This window comes from Eptesicus fuscus, chromosome 5 (genome assembly GCF_027574615.1).
Source record: "Eptesicus fuscus isolate TK198812 chromosome 5, DD_ASM_mEF_20220401, whole genome shotgun sequence".
In the NCBI taxonomy this organism is placed as follows: Eukaryota; Metazoa; Chordata; class Mammalia; order Chiroptera; family Vespertilionidae; genus Eptesicus; species Eptesicus fuscus.
Window position 1 is genome coordinate 64,755,727 of NC_072477.1, and position 17,975 is coordinate 64,773,701.

Genomic DNA, 17,975 nt, shown 5'->3' on the forward strand with positions numbered 1-17,975 from the left:
CAAATACTTCCTGACCTCTGTTGTCAACTTAGCTAGGAGCCTTGAAACTTTCTTGGAGGCCCACTCAGCAAATTGAGGACTACCCAGAAATGCCAGTCATATTTTTGTTTCATAACCTTTTGGGCAACCTAGTGGTAATGGCAAAACTTGTTCTGTCACTGAACACTGTCTCCGTTGACCTGTCTTGCTTACCAGAAATCCATTAGTGTTCTGTCAGGGTTAAGGTGGAAGCATAGCAAGTTATCTGGAATAGAAAAAACAGGATTCTAATCTGAGTACTCCCTCCCCCCCTTAAGAAATCAGTTTTTATGTTTTGTTTTCCTTCATTGTTTTATAGTATACTAGAGGCCTGGTGCATGGATTCCTGCACTGGTGGGTCCCTTGGCCTGGGCTGCAGGGACCCAGGTGAAACGGGCTCTCCGACATTTCCCGAGGGGTCCTGGAATGCGAGAGGGCGCAGGCCAGGCCAAGGGACCCCACCGGTGCGTGATTGAGGCTGAGGAGGGGCCACGGGAGGGCTCCAGGGCGTGTCTGGCCTGTCTTGCCCAGTCCAGAGCTGGATCCCAGCAGCAAGCTAACCAACCAGTTGGAGCATCTGCCCCCTGGTGGTCAGTGCACGTCATAGCGACTGGTCGAACAGTTGGACACTTAGCATATTAGGCTTTTATTATGTAGGATTATTGTCATATCAAATCTGAGTTATGTCAAAGTTCACATATCTTAAGTACTACTGGGTTAGTTGTAATGAATGCTAGAGGTATATGAAAAGACAGATCCCTTTCTGTACGCCAAGGAGATTAGACATACTACCATCAAACAGCCTGTTCTTGCTTATTTCAAGGTTGTTTAAACGGTAAAATTGGATAATGTAACAATGTTGCAAATAAAGTTCTTTGACATTAAACAGTGTTTTCCAGCCTTGAGTTACATAATAAATATTTGGAGAAATATTCTCCTTTTTCAAAATCCTCACCTGAGGCTATGTATTGATTTGAGGGAGGGAGAGAAGAAGGGAAGGAGAAAAACATCTTTGTGAGAGAGAAACATTGATTGGTTGCTTCCTGTAAGCATCCTAGTTGGGGATCAAACCCACAACCTTTTGGTATACAGGACAATGCTCCAACCACCTGAGCCACTCAGCCAGGGCAGAGAAATATCCTGATATTGATGTTTGAGATGGATTACAGTGTTATGAGATAGTGGTTATTTGGAAGGCTGTCTTGCTGACCAATTTAAGTCACTTTTGAGGAACTCCTGTTAAGGATGGGGAGAGCATAACGAAGTACAAAATGGAGTCTCTAGAGATTCTAATGCAATAGCTCTACTCTGTTTGCACAACTGTGTTTCTTTTTATTAATAAACTAGAGGCCCGGTGCACGAAATTCGTGCATGGAGGGGTGTGTGTGTCCCTCAGCCTAGCCTGCACCCTCTCCAATCTGGGACCCCTTGAGGGATGTCCGACTGCCCTCTCACAATCCAGGACTGCTGGCTCCCAACTGCTTGCCTGCCTGCCTTCCTGATTGTCCCTAACCGCTTCTGCATGCCAGCCTGATCACTCCCTAACCACTCCGCTGCCAGCCTGATTGATGCCTAACTGCTCCCCTGCCAGCCTGTTTGCCCTTAACTGCCCTCCCCTGCTGGCCTGGTCACCCCTAACTGCCCTTCCCTGCAGGCCTGGTCACCCCTAACTGCCCTCCCCTGCAGGGTTGATTGCCTCCAACTGCCCTCCCTTGCAGGCCTGGTCCCTCTCAACTGCCCTCCCTTGCAGGCCTGGTGCCTCCCAACTGCCCTCCCCTGCTGGCCATCTTGTGATGGCCATCTTGTGTCCACATGGGGGCAAGATCTTTGACCACATGGGGGCAGCCATCTTGTGTGTTGGAGTGATGGTCAATCTGAATATTACTCTTTTATTAGATAGAATAGAGGCCTGGTGCATGGGTTGGGGCCAGCTGGTTTGCCCTGAAGGGTGTCCCGGATCAGGATGGGGGTTCCCTTGGGGTGTGGGGCGGCCTGATCAAGGGGCCTGTGGTGGTTTGCAGGCCAGCCACGCCCCCTGGCGACCCAAGCAGAGACCCTGGTATCTGGAATTTATTTACCTTCTACAATTGAAACTTTGTAGCCTGGAGCGGAGACAAGCCTCCTGCTCCCTCCGTGGCCGGCAGCCATTTCTGTTCGGGTGGAAACTTTGTAGCCTGGAGTGGAGGCCTAGGCTGGCCAGGGCAGGTGGAAAGCTTGGCTTCCTCTGTTGCCTGGGAAACCTTGCTCTCTGTGGCTGTAGCCATCTTGATTGGGTTTATTTGCATACTCGCTCTGATTGGCTGGTGGGTGTAACGAAGGTACGGTCAATTTGCATATTACTCTTTTATTAGGTAGGATTATGTGGGCAATTCTGATATACTGCTTAGTTTTATTATTATTTTTTCTTTTTTTTAATAATCTTTATTGTTCATATTATTACAGGTGTTCCTCTTTTATTTTTCCCTCCCCCCATAGCTCCCCTCCACCTGATTCCCCACCCCACCCCATACCCTTACCCCCCCGCCACTGTCTTCATCCATAGGTGTAAGATTTTTGTCCAATCTCTTCCTGTGCCCCTCAGACCCCCTTCCCCCTGAGAATTGTCTGTCGCCTCCCTTTCTATGTCCCTGATTCTATTATATTCACCAGTCCATTCTGTTCTTCAGATTTTTTTATTCACTTGATTTTTAGATTCACTTGTTGGTAGGTATGTATTTGATGTCTTTTTTTGTTCATAATTTTTACCTTTACCTTTTTTTTTTCTTCTTCCTCTTCTTAAAGAATACCCTTCAGCATTTCATGTAATCCTGGTTTGGTTCTGATATACTGCTTAGTTTTAGAACTTGTTTATAAGCAGCAGGAGTCAGGGCAGTGAGTGGAGCAGTGGGCTGAAGGGAGAAGAATAGATGTGAAGTCATGCAGGTTTATCACACTGAAGAATAGGTAACAAAAATGAAAAACAGAAATCTGTCAGGACTTAGCATCTAAGTACTCTGAAGGGGAAAAAAAATCAATATGGTTTTTACTATTGGAATGGTACTTGTATTGACAGAATAGTAATTAGGATGTTAAGAAAAGGTACTTAATTACAGGATTTTTAGGCTATTATCATAGATATTTCTCATAGTTACTTGGAGAAAATTGGAAAGATTTTAGAGTGGGTATATGTAAAAGGTATGGGGGAAAGGTAAGGTGGTTAAAGTGAGGACAGCAGTTGAATTTTATACACTTACTTGACTTAACCTCTCAAGCAGTTGGAGCTCTGAGTTGTGTGGTCTCATGTATAAGGCTGAGAAGGAATTTCAGTATTTCAGAAAGATTCATGGAAATCATATATTTACCCATTTTAAGAATGTACAGATTAAAATTCCTTTGTCTTTGGCTGGAATCATATCAACCTAGTGTTTAAACAATAGGTTTTCCTTATTGATTAAATACTTTTTGATTTTTTTGCAAAAGTGACAATGAATTCACTTAAAACGTGGATTAGAAATGTGGAGCTCATGAAAAGAAAAAGTGAATAAAAAGAGGGAGCCTTTGGTTAAAAGCTTGATAGAGGATGATTTGACTGTATGATTTCATTTCTTTATCCATTTACTAGGAGGTGATGTATTTGGTTTTATTAAATAGAAACACAATTTGCATTTTATTTAAATATATTTTTATTAATTTCAGAGAAGGATGGGGAGAGAGAGATAGAAACGTCAATGATGAGAGAGAATCATTGATCAACTGCCTCCTGCATGTCCCTCACTGGGGATGGAGCTGCAGCCCCAGGCCCTACCCAGGGCCCTGACGAACTGAAACCTCCTGGTTCATACGTTGACACTCAACCACTGAGCCACACTGGTGGGCCACAATTTGTATTTTAGTACTTGTTTTTTTTTCTTTTGTTTTTGTTGTGTGTGTGTGTGTGTTTTTTTTTTTTTTTTAATAAGAGAACATTTATTTGGTAAATGACAGCGGTAGAAGAAGTCATTGCTAGAAGAAATGGGCTTAGGAAACAAGTTATAGAGGTAAAGGAAGGGCCCTTGGAGCTTGGGAGTGAGTAAGCTAAAGGTAACGTCCCTGGGGAGTGAGGGGGGAGGGGAGAGAAAGGGAAAGCCAGGGGTGTGCCGGGCCCTCTGTCCTAAGGGTTTTAAGGGCAGAGGTTTTAGGGTGGGGATCCCAGGGGAAAATCTCAATAGAATATTCAGAAGCTTTCAGGGTGTGTCCTTTCAGAGTTTTGGTCTCCACTGATTGATTGGCCAGCACCAGGGCAGGGTCATTATTCCATGCAGCTGGTCCTCCTGAGGCTGGTTTTGTTGCTTATCTGGGCCTGGAGCTGAAATACAACTGAGGCATATATGTTATCTATAGGGAGGAAAGGTCTGGAGGTCAAACCTCACCACTAGCTGTATGCTAGGGGAGGAAAAGTCACCCTGGGGGTGCGGTTCCACCCTACAGTTTCCACTGTGCTTAGTTTTTAATTGAGTAAATATGTAAAAACTCCGAAAGGACTGCTATTGCTTATGCCAGAAAGTCACTTTTTTTTTTTATTGTTAATCCTCACTCAGGATTTTTAAAAAAAGAAATGAAAAAAATATATATTTTATTGATTTTTACAGAGAGGAAGGGAGAGAGATAGTTAGAAACATCAATGAGAGAGAAACATTGACCAGCTGCCTCCTGCATGCCTCCAACTGGGGATTGAGCCCGAAACCAAGGTACATGCCCTTGACCGAAATCGAACCCGGGACCCTTCTTCAGTCCATGAACCAATGCTCTATCCATTGTGCCAAACCAGTTAGGGCAGATTTTTTTTTTTTTTTTTGGTAATATTTTTATTGATTTCAGAGAGTAAGGGAGAGGGAGAGAGAGACGGAAACATCAATGATGTGAGACTCATTGATCCGCTGCTTCCTGCATGCCCGCTACTGGGGATCGAGCCCACAACCCAGGCATGTGCCCTTGAGTGGAATCGAACCTGCGACTCTTCAGTCTGCAGGCCACTGCTCTATCCACTGAGCCAAACCGGCTAGAGCCAGGATATTTTGATACTTTTTTCCATTGCTTTTCAGAGAGTGGAAGGGGAGGGAGGGAAGTGTGGAGTAGGGGGAGGAGAGAGAGAGAGAGAAACATCAATGTGAGAGACACAATGACTGGTTGTCTCCTGCACTCCCCTCACCCTCCCACCTGCAACCCAGGTACGTGCTCTTGACTGGGAATTGAACCTGTGGCCCTTTGGTCTATGGGCTGACGCTCTAACCACTGAGCACACAGGCCAGGGTGAAAGTCATACTCTTTCATTGACTATTGCTTCTAAATTTTTTGTTCCTGTTTTGCTTTGATGGTTAATAACTTGAAGCAGTATTAAAAACATTTCTGGACATACTTCTTAACCACTATTTCCCCAACTTTTAGGACAGTGCTTGGTGTTCAGTAAATGCTTATTGAAGGAAGTAACCAAATACTGCATGTAAACAGTAATTATAATTAAAGTTGAAGTAAATGCTAGGATATAAGGGAATTAGAAGAATAAGTATGCTGTGAGGCTTAGCACCAGTTTTATTTATGTTAATTTTAAGATTTAGGAGATTATTAGCAATATTGGAAACCTAAATAATACTGTACGTATCCATAAAGGTGTGCTTCTTTGTTGTCTTAGTTGACATTCGGCTTTTTCAAATGTTCACATTTTTTAAAATATATATTTTTATTGATTTCAGAGGGGAAGGGAGGTAGAGAGAGATAAAAATATCAATGATGAGAGAGAATTGTTGATCGGCTGCCTCCTGCACGCCCCCTACTGGGGATCGAGCCCGCAACCCGGGCATGTGCCCTTGACTGGACTCGAACCTGGGACCCTTCAGTCCGCACGCCAATGCTCTATCCACTGAGCCAAACCGGCTAGGACTGGACTCACCTTTTGATAGGTGGTGATAACAAGATCACATTGCAAAAGAGTACATGGGATGGAAGATATGGCTGTGGCCATCTATGGAAACCATCTACCACAGTGCTATTAAAAAATTAAGCAGGTTCATAGGGGAATAGTGGAAATGAGGGTTAGAAAGTATTCTGTAGGAGATCAGGGAAGGCCTCCTTGATGAGGCTGCATGAGAGAGTGAGCCATGAGAACCATAAAGACATCTTAGGGAAGAATATTTCATGCAGAGAGAACAGGAAATATAGAAGCCGTAGGTAGGGGAATCACTGGTGTGAGCAAGGAGGGCACTGAGTGGAGGGATAGAGGGAGACTGGTAGGGCATGGAGTCAGAGAGAAAGTGAGAAACAGACTTTGTAGCTCGTGACATGGACTTTGAATCCTCTCTGAATGAGGTGGGAATCTATTGAAAGATTCTGAGCAGAGGAATTATGTGATCTGACTTAAATTTTAAAAGAATCTCATTCTGAGAATCTCTGGCTACTGTTTTGAGAATAGACTGTAAAAGGATAAGAGTAGAAATAGGAAGTCAAATCAGTAGGCTAGTGCCTTGTGATGATATGCTAAGTAATGAGGAATAGTTGGGTTTTGGATCTATTTCAAGGTGGGGCAGGATTTGCTGGTGAGGGTGGATATGGGGTGAGAAAGAGGGACCAACAATGATTCTCAAAGTTTTGGCCTGCGTACCTGAAAAATTGCAATTTTCATTTACCAAGATGAGAAGACTGGGGGAGGAACAGGGTGGAGGTGAGGGAGATGCAAAACTTGTATTTTTGGCCAAGCTAAGAAGAATCTAAGAAGACATCTGGGGGCGGAAAAGGTTACTAAATGTTACTTCCTCATTGCAGGTGTGACGTTGAGTGCTTCAGATCTGGTCACTATGGTACGAGAACGAAAATGCATATTGTGCAACATTGTGTACAGCTCAAAAAAGGTAATAATAGAAGAGGGAGAATCTGAGACTTTGTGACTGGTCTTTTTTGTTGTTAATCCTCATTGACTTTTAGAGAGTAGAAGGGAGGGAAGGAGAGGGAGAGAGAGAGAGAAGCATCGATGTGAGAGAGACACATCGACTGGTTGTCTCATGCACATACCCCCACCAGGGTGGGGAATAAACCTGCAACCCAGGTATGTGCCCTTGACCAAGAATTGAACCCGAGACCTTCTGGCGCATGGGCCGATGCATTACCACTGAACCACCTGGCCAGGGCATGACTGGTCATTTTTTCAGAGACATCATATGAAATTTATAGATGGGTAAAAGCTTTTATTTTTTAAAAATCTTTATTGAAAGTATTACATATGTCTTCCCTCTTCCCCATTGACCCCTTCTAGCCTGCCCAATGGGTAAAAGCTTTTAATGCTATCTTATTTATGCTTCTTTCTTAAACCTATAGTCTCATTCCACAGGTTCTTTCTCATTACTGCCTCATAAAGCCAGTAACTATATTATTAAACCTCTACCCAGAATTTGAGGATACTCAAAAAAGTAGGCAGTAAAGAGAAATTTAGTTAATAGTTATAGAGAAAATACCTTAACATTTAAGTTATTTGAGATTATACTACTTTCTAATTAGCTGAGACTATCTAAGGATACAGCATTATGTTCACCTGCATTCCGTTTCTGCCTATGCTTGTGAAGAGTGCAGCGCAGCAGAAATGGTATTAATAATATCCTAGATGTCCACAGGGTGGGGATATTGCACCAAAAAAACCCCAGACATTTTTAAGAACTAAAAGAATTTTCCTGTGCCTTAGGGAAATTAGCTGCAAGTTGTCTCACTTTTTGCTTTTTCTTGCCTTTATCCTTTGCTTTCAAAGTAGTGCAGCTAGCTTAAATATTGAATTTTTTTCTCTATTCTTTTAAGGCGTTCTTTAATATTGGGAATTCAGATAACTGGGAAGATTATTGTGAGCTATCATGAAAAATACTTGGAAGTAAGATGGTTTGAAAGAAATAGAGAAGAGATATTTTGGGTGGGAGAACGTGTACAAAGATACAGAGGTATAATGGCATATAGCAGTTCTAGGAGTTGGTAAGAAGGCTCATCTGATTAAAACAGTTTCGTGTTGGGGATGGTGGGATTGTAATTTACTTTGTAATGTAAGTGGAGACAGTAAACAGTGTTGAATGCAAGACTGAGGGGTTTGACTATGATCCATCGAGTAGGCTGGGATGAAGAATTTTTTCTCCTTACAGGATTTCTGTTAGTGATGGAAAAGTAAGTTGAGATTTCAAAATCATGTTTAATAAAAGTAAAAAACAAAACAAACTGCTTTTCTAGTTTTAAAAAATTTAGATCAGGGTTTACACAGGTTTTCAATAAACAAAGATCCCTTATGGCTACTTTCAGATTGGAGGGATGGGAAATTGATAGTGTGAGGTACATAGATAGACACTCAGAGGTGTGAACTCAGTCTTTGATGGAGTAGCAGCCCTATCTTGTGATATTTCATAATTTTGTTATTTTAAGTCTTCTACTCTGGTTTGAAACATATTTTAATATCTTCACACTTTTATATGGATCATAATGAAGTTAAATCAAGGACTGGGACTATCCTTAGCAAAGCCAACTACAGGCCTTTAAGCAAGGAAATGGCATGATTTAAGTGTTAAGATTAATGTGGTCTAAGAAATTAGCATAATAGGTTAATTGAAAGAAATAGCTCTGATACTATTTTAATTTTTATTATTTTATTTTTAAAAAATATATTTTACTGATTTTTTACACAGAGGAAGGGAGAGGGAGAGAGAGTTAGAAACATCGATGAGAGAAAACATCAATCAGCTGCCTCCTGCACACCCTCTACTGGGGATGTGCCTGCAACCAAGGTACATGCCCTTGACTGGAATCGAACCTGGGACCCTTGAGTCTGCAGGCTGATGCTCTATCCACTGAGCCAAACCGGTTAGGGCTCTGATACTATTTTTAGATAGAGCATGAACAACTTATGTTGAAGCAGTGCTCTCTCTAGTTTCCCAAAGTAGTGTAACCCTGGTTTTTCCAAATATACTGTGGAGGAGAAAGGAATCTTAGGTTGACTTTAAGTATGAGCTGTTTACTCCATCCCTGCGTATCTTGATATTCATTAATTTATCAAAGACTGAAAAGCCCTCGAGTTAAAAAATACATATTTAAAAAGTTATTTTATTTTTTAAAAAATATTTTTATTGATTTCAGAGAGGGAGGGAGAGGGGAGAGAGAGAGAGAGAAACATCAATAAGAGAGAATCATTGATTGGCTGCCTCCTGCATACCCAATACAGGGGATCAAGCCCACAACCCGGGTATGTGCCCTGACTGGGAATCGAATCGTGATCTCCTGGTTCATAGGTCGACGCTCAACCACTGAGCCACGCTGGCCGGGCAAAAAAAAGTTTTAAAATATTATATACTGTTTTCCAGATTTGTGTGCCCATCAAATTCCCCCATCTCCCCCTCCCCCCCTCCCCCCCTTTAAAAAAAACATAATACTGCTCTGGCCAGGGTGGTTTGGTTGAGTGTCCTCCCGTGCACCAAAAGATTGCTGGTTCAATTCCCAGTCAGGGCACATGCCCAGGGCACATGCTCAGGTCATGGGCTCGTTCCCCAGTTGGGGTGTGTGCAGGAGGCAACCGATCAATGTTTCTCACATCAGTGTTTCTCTCTTCTCTCCCTCTCCCTTTCTCTCTCTCTCTAAAAAAGCAATAAAAAAGTTTAAAATAAAACAGACAAAAACATGATACTGCCCTGGCCTGGTGGCTCAGTTGGTTGCAGTATTATCCGTGTACCAAAAGGTTGTGGGTTTGATCTCCAGTCGGGGCACGTGCGAGAGGCAACCTCTCTCTCCCTTCCTCTCTTTCAAAAAATAAATAAATAAATAAATAAATAAATAAATAAATAAATAAATAAAATCAATAAAAACATATTCTTGGGTGAGGATTAAAACACACACACACACATAATACTGATTAATATAAAAGGATCTAAATAGAAGCTTGGTAACTGAGCAGGTATGTGTTACTTTAATCCTGTGCCTGGAGATCTTTACCAATTATTTTGAGAACACAGTTGGGTTTCTGTTTGCATTCATTCCTCAAAGCAAGATGGGAGAGAATTTCATATGTAAATTTAGGAAAAGATGTGGGAAATGTTTTAGTCAATCAACTCACCTTAAAATTAATTTTGAATGATAACATTTTTATAATTGAAATAGAATAAAGAATTAGGTTTTATATCAGAATAACTTGCAGTGAATACAGTTTTGGTCAGGAATGGTTTCAGTGCAAGGAACAGAATCCAGTTACATTTAGCCCAATAAAAGAGGATTTGGCATATGTAAGTCTTTAAAAAATTATTTATTGACTTGGGGGGGGAGGAAAAGAGGGAGGGCGGGAGAGAGAGAGAGAGAGAGAGAGAGAGAGAGAGAGAGAGAGAGAGATGAATTTTTATGTTTCACTTATTTATGAATTCATTGGTTTATTCTTTTATGTGCCCTGACAGAAATTGAACCCGAAACCTTGGCACATAGGGACAATGCTCTAACCAACTGATCTACCTAACCAGGGCCTTGGCATATGTAATATAATCCAAGGAAAAAATTGAACAATCAACAGGGATTTGAGCAGTTGTTGTGTATTGTTCATGGATTTTTTTCATTCTGTGTTATGCCACTAACTCGACTCAGTTTTCAGTTCTAACTATTCATTCTAGTTAGTGGCAAATCAGTTGTAGTTAGAAGGGGTCACCTGTAAAGCTATCCCCTCCAAAAGAAGCATTTGTAGAGGCAAGAGGAAACGATGGTCATCTTTAGTAAAATTGCTGTTTAAGGGAGTGTTTTGAAACCCAGCCTTGTTTGTCACTCTGTAGTAGATAACTTGAATTAAGACTAGCATGTTAGGTTGTTGTATACTTTTTGACAAACGAACTGTATCTAATGAAAAATCTCAAGGCACTAGATATTTACAATGTAGCATGCTATTTGAAATATTGGCTTTGGTGTCAGATCTGCCAGGGTTTGAGTCCCAGTTTGACCACTTGATTATGACTCTGAGAAGACAAGAATGGGAACATTTTCACATTTACCCCTTTAATGCCTAGCTCTGCCCTTGATAATAAGCACTTGGTAAATGTTTGCGGAATAAATGAATTAGCTTCTCTGCATGTTTGTGTCTTTATGAAATGAACTAGAGGCCCAGTGTACGAAATTCATGCATGGGTAGCATCCCTAGGCCTGGCTGGTGATCAGGGCCGATCTGTGGGGCGACCAGTGGGGCGATTGGGGGGCCCTGCTGGCACCTGCCTTGGCTGGCCTGGGGCCTGCGGGCTCAGGGCAGCTCCTGCGTTGAGCGTCTGCCCCCTGGTGGTCAGTGCTTATCATAGCGACTGGTTGTTCCGCCGTTTGGTCAATTTGCATATTAGGCTTTTATTATATAGGATAATACTCCCTCAGCAGTGTTTTGCAGTTCAAGTGAGAAAATGTTTGAGGCACTTAAGCACAGGGCATAGCTAATAGCAATACTCAATACGGCTAATAATATATGTAAAAGCCATTCTCTTAATTTTTTAAAAAATTGATTTCAGAGAGAGGGAGAGAGATAGAAACATCAATGATAGAAAATCACCAATCGGCTGCTTCCTGCACGCCCCACCCTGGGGATCAAGCCCGCAACCGAGGCATGTGCCCTTGAGTGGAATCGAACCTGGGACCCTTCAGTCCGCAGGCTGACGCTCTATCCATTAAGCCAAACCAGCTAGGGCTTACCCAAAGCAATCTATAGATTTAATGCAATCCCCATTAAAATACTAATGGCATATTTCACAGACCTAGAAAAAAACTCTCCAAAATTTATATGGCAAACCGGCTAGGGCTAAAAGCCATTCCCTTTTATGGCATACTGGCTATATAATACTTTGGCATGGCAAAGGGATAGATATTTACAGCTTTTTGAGTTTTTTGAGGTATGTGCATATACATGTGCCTGTTTTAAAGTGGAAGCTCTTACCACAGATTTAATTATCTTCCCAAAAAGGGTGGATACAGAAAGGGGAGAACCTAGTAAATTTTGAAACTTTTCTTTAGAACCAAACAAATCAAATAGGGGCAGCAGGCAGTGAAGATGAAGGCGTGATTAAGCTGCTGTGTTCAAAGTATTTATAAAAAGTTCATGATCAATCATAGAGAAGTTCTGTTATATCCATAAGTTCTGTCTAGAATTGATGTATCCATCTGTTCATTTAACAGATATTGAAAATTATATGCCCAGGCCCAGTCCAAGACATGAATATGAGTTGTAACTTACTTTTGAAAAACTTTCAGTTGGGTGGGGAAAGAGAGTATGTAGAAAAGTAGTCCTACAGTTGAGAATTTATATGATTTCAGAGTTTTTTTAAAAAAATAAACTTTAGTGAATTCCTTATATTGGGATAGAATTTAACCCACATAATTTATTCTTTTTAAAAACATATATTTTTAAATTTATTTCAGAGAGGATGGGGGAGGGAGAGAGAGATAGAAACATCAATGATGAGAGAAATCATTGATCAGCTGCCTCCTGCACTCCCCACACTGGGGATTGAGCCCACAACCCAAGCATGTGCCTTGACCAGGAATCAAATTTGTGATCTCCTGGTTCATAGGTTGATGTTCAACCACTGAGCCACACCAGTCAGGCTCACATAATCTATATATATAAAAGCCTAAGTGACTGAATGATTGAATGACCAGTCGATAGGTCGCTATGACATGCACTGACCACCAGGGGGCAGTCGCTCAATGCAGGAGCTTCCCCCTGGTGGTCAGTGTGCTCCTACAGCCAACCTCCTACAGTCCCTCTGGCCGACCGGCTCTGATAGGGCTGGCTGGCCAACCTTCCACAGTCTCTCCCCCTAGCCGGCCAACCTCTTGCGGCCCCAATCAGCCCCGTCGGCCAGGCCGAGGGACCCCACCCATGCACGAATTTGTGCACCGGGCCTTTAGTTTTTTCATAAAGCTTTTGTCTTCTAAAAACATTATACTTTCTAACCTTTTTAGAAAGCCACCTATATGGGCCTTTCTTTAAAATTCCTTTATTCGAAAATAGAACATAGCTAAAGAAATATCTTATAAGGAACTGATTACAATATTGAATTGAGAAGAGTAACCACAAAGACTTTTGACACTAGGAGCTTGAGTCCCTATTGTTGATTGAACATGAACAGAGGAATTTATTTTTTCACAACACAATCCCCCTTAGTTTAATCTGCTTTCTTTAATTTTGAAGGAGATGGACGAACACATGAGGAGCATGTTGCATCACAGGGAACTTGAGAACCTGAAGGGCAGGTATGGGAACCACTGTCTTCCATAAACTTCTGAATGTGGGGGGAGCTGAGGACGATGAGACCTGTCAGCCTGTTTCATAGTTATCCTTCATAAATGAATATTATCTTAGGGCATAGAACTATCTTTTAGGATTAATAACAAGTACAACAGATTTTTTGTCATTCAAAAAGATTAAATCTTTGTGCATCTCAAATGTGTAGAATTCACAGCAGCTGTAGTAAGTAGATTATAACAAAGGTGTATTGGGATAAGCTAGCAAGTTTTGTCATTCCTACACACCAGCCTTGCAATTAGGACATTTTATTGCATGCAATAAACCTTTAGTGTTGCTAGAATAGTCTGAAAAATCCAAAGTCTGCTAAATAGTACAGAATCTCATTAGTGTAAGATCAAAGTGCTGTTTTGTGATATAAGGCTTGAGGTGTTTAAGGAAAGAAAATCTAGTAGTAAGCACCTTTAAAAAATTAAATGTAGCATATGTGTGTATTCCATTGTCAATTTTTTCTTCTATGGTTCCTTTTTCTTGACTTTTGTGAATTTGAAATTTGAAGGCAATATGAAACAAACATTGGGGAACTGAGAAATATTAATTATATCTTACTAGAGGCCCGGTGCACAGAATTGTGCACGGGTAGGGTCTCTATGCCTGGCTGGCAATCAAGGCCAATCAGGGCCTTCCTTCATTCCGTGTCACCCCATGGTGGTCAGCGCACGTCATAGCGAGCAATCGAACTCACGGTCGAACGCCCGAGGGGACACTTTGCATATTAGCCTTTTATATATGTAGATTCCATGCATAATAGTTACAAGCTTTGTTCAGATGCCAACCTAAGCCATTTGGAGTTATATGTATTTTAAGTAATATAGTTTTAGATTGTGTGAGCAAATTAATATGTGATTAAACTTTCAGCAGCTGTTTAGCATATGAGTGGAGTTTTCCATTTACTGTGTGAAGGTTAGGTCTTAGCAGCAGTATGAGCCTTTTACTCTGTTTTAGCGTGGAGAGCCCTTATAACCTTGAATATATATCATCTTTAACTCATTATTGGGAACCTCTGAAATAGTCAACTTTCAACTATATATGGGCTATCTTAATTACTGAATCCCATTTCCAACAAACTTCCTTCAGGAATTCACCTTATTCTGGGCTATTTTCCTGCCACCTGACTATATTATAAAATAAAACAAATGAGGTCAATAAATCTAGTCATTAGGAGAGAAGTTGATTTTATTGGTAGATTAAAGCCTATTATATTCAAAGTTCACTAATCAGCTATTTAAAACATGTAAAAACAAATTTTGATTAAGATTCATGTTCATAATCAATACAGAATCATACAAAGTAAAAAAAGTAGAAGTCATCTAACACTCCCCACCCCCTCTCAAGCCCCAACTCCTACTCTCCTCTTAGAAGAAAGTCAACAGTTCAGTGTATATCCTATCCAAACCTCTTTCTGTGTGTATACATAGATTTATATTTAGCTATACATACACATTTTGTCTTACTAACATAACTGAAACACGGCTATATATATTATTTTGTGACTTGTTTTTCCTTCCTCCAATGGAGAATTTAACTGCCATGGAGAATTTATCTACCATTTTGTTATTTGGAGCATAGTCAAATAATTAAAGAGAAAGCATTAGAAGTCTTTGAGCTGACAATATAAATGTCTGCTTTAACACCCAAACTCTTTTTATTTAGAGAAGAGCACTTTAGTACTTATTTACTCTCTAGAGGCCTGGTGCATGACATTCATGCACTGGGGGAGGGGAGGAGGTCCCCGGCAGTCAGACATCCCCTGAGGGGTTCTTAGCACTGCTGTGGAGGCGAGAGAGGTTCCTGCCACCACTGCTGCGCTCACCAGCTATGAGCCCAGCTTCTGGCTGAGCAGTGCTCCCCCTGTGAGCGCACTGACCACCAGGGGGAAGCTCCTATGTTAAGGGTCTGCCCCCTGGTGGTTAGTGCACATCATAGCGACCAACCATTCTGTTGTTCGATCGATTTGCATATTAGCCTTTTATTATATAGGATTTTTTAGATACAATGCTAATGTTATATATGGTTTTCTGGCCTATAACAAATTATAAGGGAGAAGGCAAGCAGATAGCAAGAAAAAACAGTTGACAAAAAAAGAAAATCTCAAATCATCTACTTGGAGCATTTACTGTAGGGACAAGCAGTTACCATTAGTTTATGCATAGAGACAAATAGTTATCAATTATTATTTATATTTCTTTTTATCATCAGTTTGTGATTTTTTTCCCCTCTCTGAATTTCATGTTTAAATGCTGGCTTTCTGATGTTACAGCTTCCTGTTTCTTTTTATATTTGTATCAATATAACTTATGGTTGTGATCGGGTTAAAAATGTAAAGAGCATATTTTTTAGGTTTTGAATGCCAGCTTGATTGAGAATTAAATAACTTGTCTTATTTGGTTCATAATTGTGGACATCTGAAGCATTTCCTTATTTTTTTCCTAATATACTTGTTCAGATGTGTGGCCTGAAAGTAGTTTCTATGGATAGATGCTATGAAAAAGGCACAAACCTTTATTTATCAACCAGCTGTTGTGGTATAGTTAGAGCAAGCTTAATAAAGAAAAGCTTATGGCTAGAATATCTTAAGGCTTTGCCTTTCACACATGAGAGGAAATTGGGTGGTAACAGGATGAAGCTAATTTTGGCCCTTTGCACGCCCTGAGGAGAATTTTTGCCTTTATTAGTCAAAGTAAAGCAGTACTTTTTCGCAAGAATTACTTTATATATTTATATAAAGTAATATTTTAACTGGTTATTGATAAAGAACTAAAAAGTCTCATTATTATGATTTTATTTAATTTGCTGTTAACTTTTTAAAACATGTGCTTTCCCAGGCATCATCTATGGAAGCATGAGTGCATATTGTGTATAGAATATGCTTGTCTCCAGACACAGATATGTTCTAATTTTTAAGACTTGTGGTTGACCTACTCCGTTCTTTCCATAGATAAATATGGATCTTCTTTTCTCTTTTTGAAGTTTCTTGTAAAGCTTGTCTCTCTCTTCTTTAAATTAGATTTTATTTATAAGAAAAATGTTAGGGATTTCTGTTTTTTGATAACTTGTTTCCATTGTTAATTTTTATGTTGCCTGTACCCTTTTGGGCAGGATCTCTTAAGGTGTTTTTCTATCGAATAACTTAGGAACCATGGTTAATAATTAGTTTTTGCAAGAAAGCAGAAATGTTTTAAAAATCTGTGTTTAAGTGTCTATTACATGTCCAACATATGCTTGTGCTTCGGAGATTGCAAAGTGTGTGGGTTTATGAATATGAATGTTTATTTTTAACAGAGTTAAATACTGCCTACTTTACACTACATTCCTTAATATTTTAAAAAGTCAGTGTGGCCTTCCAGTTATATCTTTAAAGAGAGAGGGATTTCGATAGTTTGGTCATGAGGAAAATTATCTGCATTTTAGAAGTAAGGATAAAATCAGGGATTTTACTTAAGAATGCCTTTTAGAATGATGTTCCTGGTACTGCAATATACAGGTTAGCATTCTGTAAGCTTTTAGATAGAAAAGTAGACTAGAACATGTTCCATAATTTTAGAGAGTTTAAAACCAAAAAGACTTTCTAACCAGAAAATTCAGTTGATTTAAATTTTTATGATATAAACTATGTATTCTAGGTTAGTTACAGTCTTCAGAGACTTCTGATGCTGCCATTTGGGCTGATTTATATTTATATATTTTAAACTTATTTCCGTGTTGCTGTGAGAAAAGGCTTGTTTTCTAAGTATATAAATGTAGTGGAAAACTCTCGTGAAAACAGTATATTAAAGTTCCTCGAGGATTAGAAGGAATTATAATATTAATATTCAAGGTAATCAGGTAATGATATTTTCAGGGAACCTGGTTAGAACTTATTAAAATGAATCTTAATGTCAAAAATTATATCCAAAGCATTTAAGATTACAAAGCCCAAAAAACTATGAATTTTCTCCATTTTTCTGAGGCGTTTTCCATGATTCTTGTGAAGTAAAATAATAATGTGTTCTTTGTTTTTAAATTTACTGGGCATAGTGGGCATTTTTTGTTTATATTTTGTCACCCTAGACAACTTGTAGCCATCTACTTAGTATGGTGCCTAGAATTTAGTAGTTGCTCAATAAGTTTTTGTTTTTTTTAAATGAATGTTTAGGTGATTTGTAACTAGTAAATGAAGTACTCAGTTTTAAAGGTCTCTTCTGGTTAATTGATATGAATTCTGCCATGTCTTGATGGGTATATGTGAAGGGAAGACGGAGTCGTGTATATACATACAGTCTGTTTTATCAAAGACAGCATGTCTTCTGTGTGGAGTTGTGTTTTTTTTTTAATAGATCGGTATAGGAAATGCAAAAATATCACTAGTGTAACCCCAACACAAACGATAAGAGTTGAGTGGTTTCTTAATGACCACATAGAGAGCTGAACCATCAAGGGATTTCAAGGATGCTAAAAAAGCAGTTTTGAACTGGCCAAGGATGAGCTTTACCACTGTGTGTGTAAAGTAAAAGAAAAAGTCTGCTCAATCAATTTCTTAACTAAGAACTTGGTTTTGCTTCTCTCTAAACTGTAGCATATTCTGAAACTTGAGAAAAACCATTTGCCTAGCACAGCTGTTGACTTCCTACAACTGAAATGCTTTCCATTCCCTTTAAAATAAGCCCTTCTGATGCAGAATGTAGATCACATGTAT

The 17,975-nt window shown here is 40.0% G+C and overlaps 1 protein-coding gene across 6 annotated transcripts in view; it reads left to right on the forward strand.

Annotated features, from left to right (window-relative positions):
- ZNF106 (zinc finger protein 106) overlaps window positions 1-17,975 on the forward strand; it is a 63,338-nt gene that overhangs the window by 10,378 nt on the left and 34,985 nt on the right. For 4 of the 6 annotated variants that reach the window (XM_054716307.1, XM_054716306.1, XM_054716305.1 and 1 more), the window contains 2 exons: window positions 6,793-6,878; window positions 13,187-13,248. The exons of 1 other annotated variant lie outside the window; for it this stretch is intronic. In XM_054716307.1, the coding sequence (XP_054572282.1) occupies window positions 6,825-6,878; window positions 13,187-13,248 (116 nt within the window). In that variant the 5' untranslated portion in view covers window positions 6,793-6,824. The remainder of the gene's footprint in view (window positions 1-6,792; window positions 6,879-13,186; window positions 13,249-17,975) is intronic. One more of the 6 variants, XM_054716308.1, reaches the window with a different exon arrangement.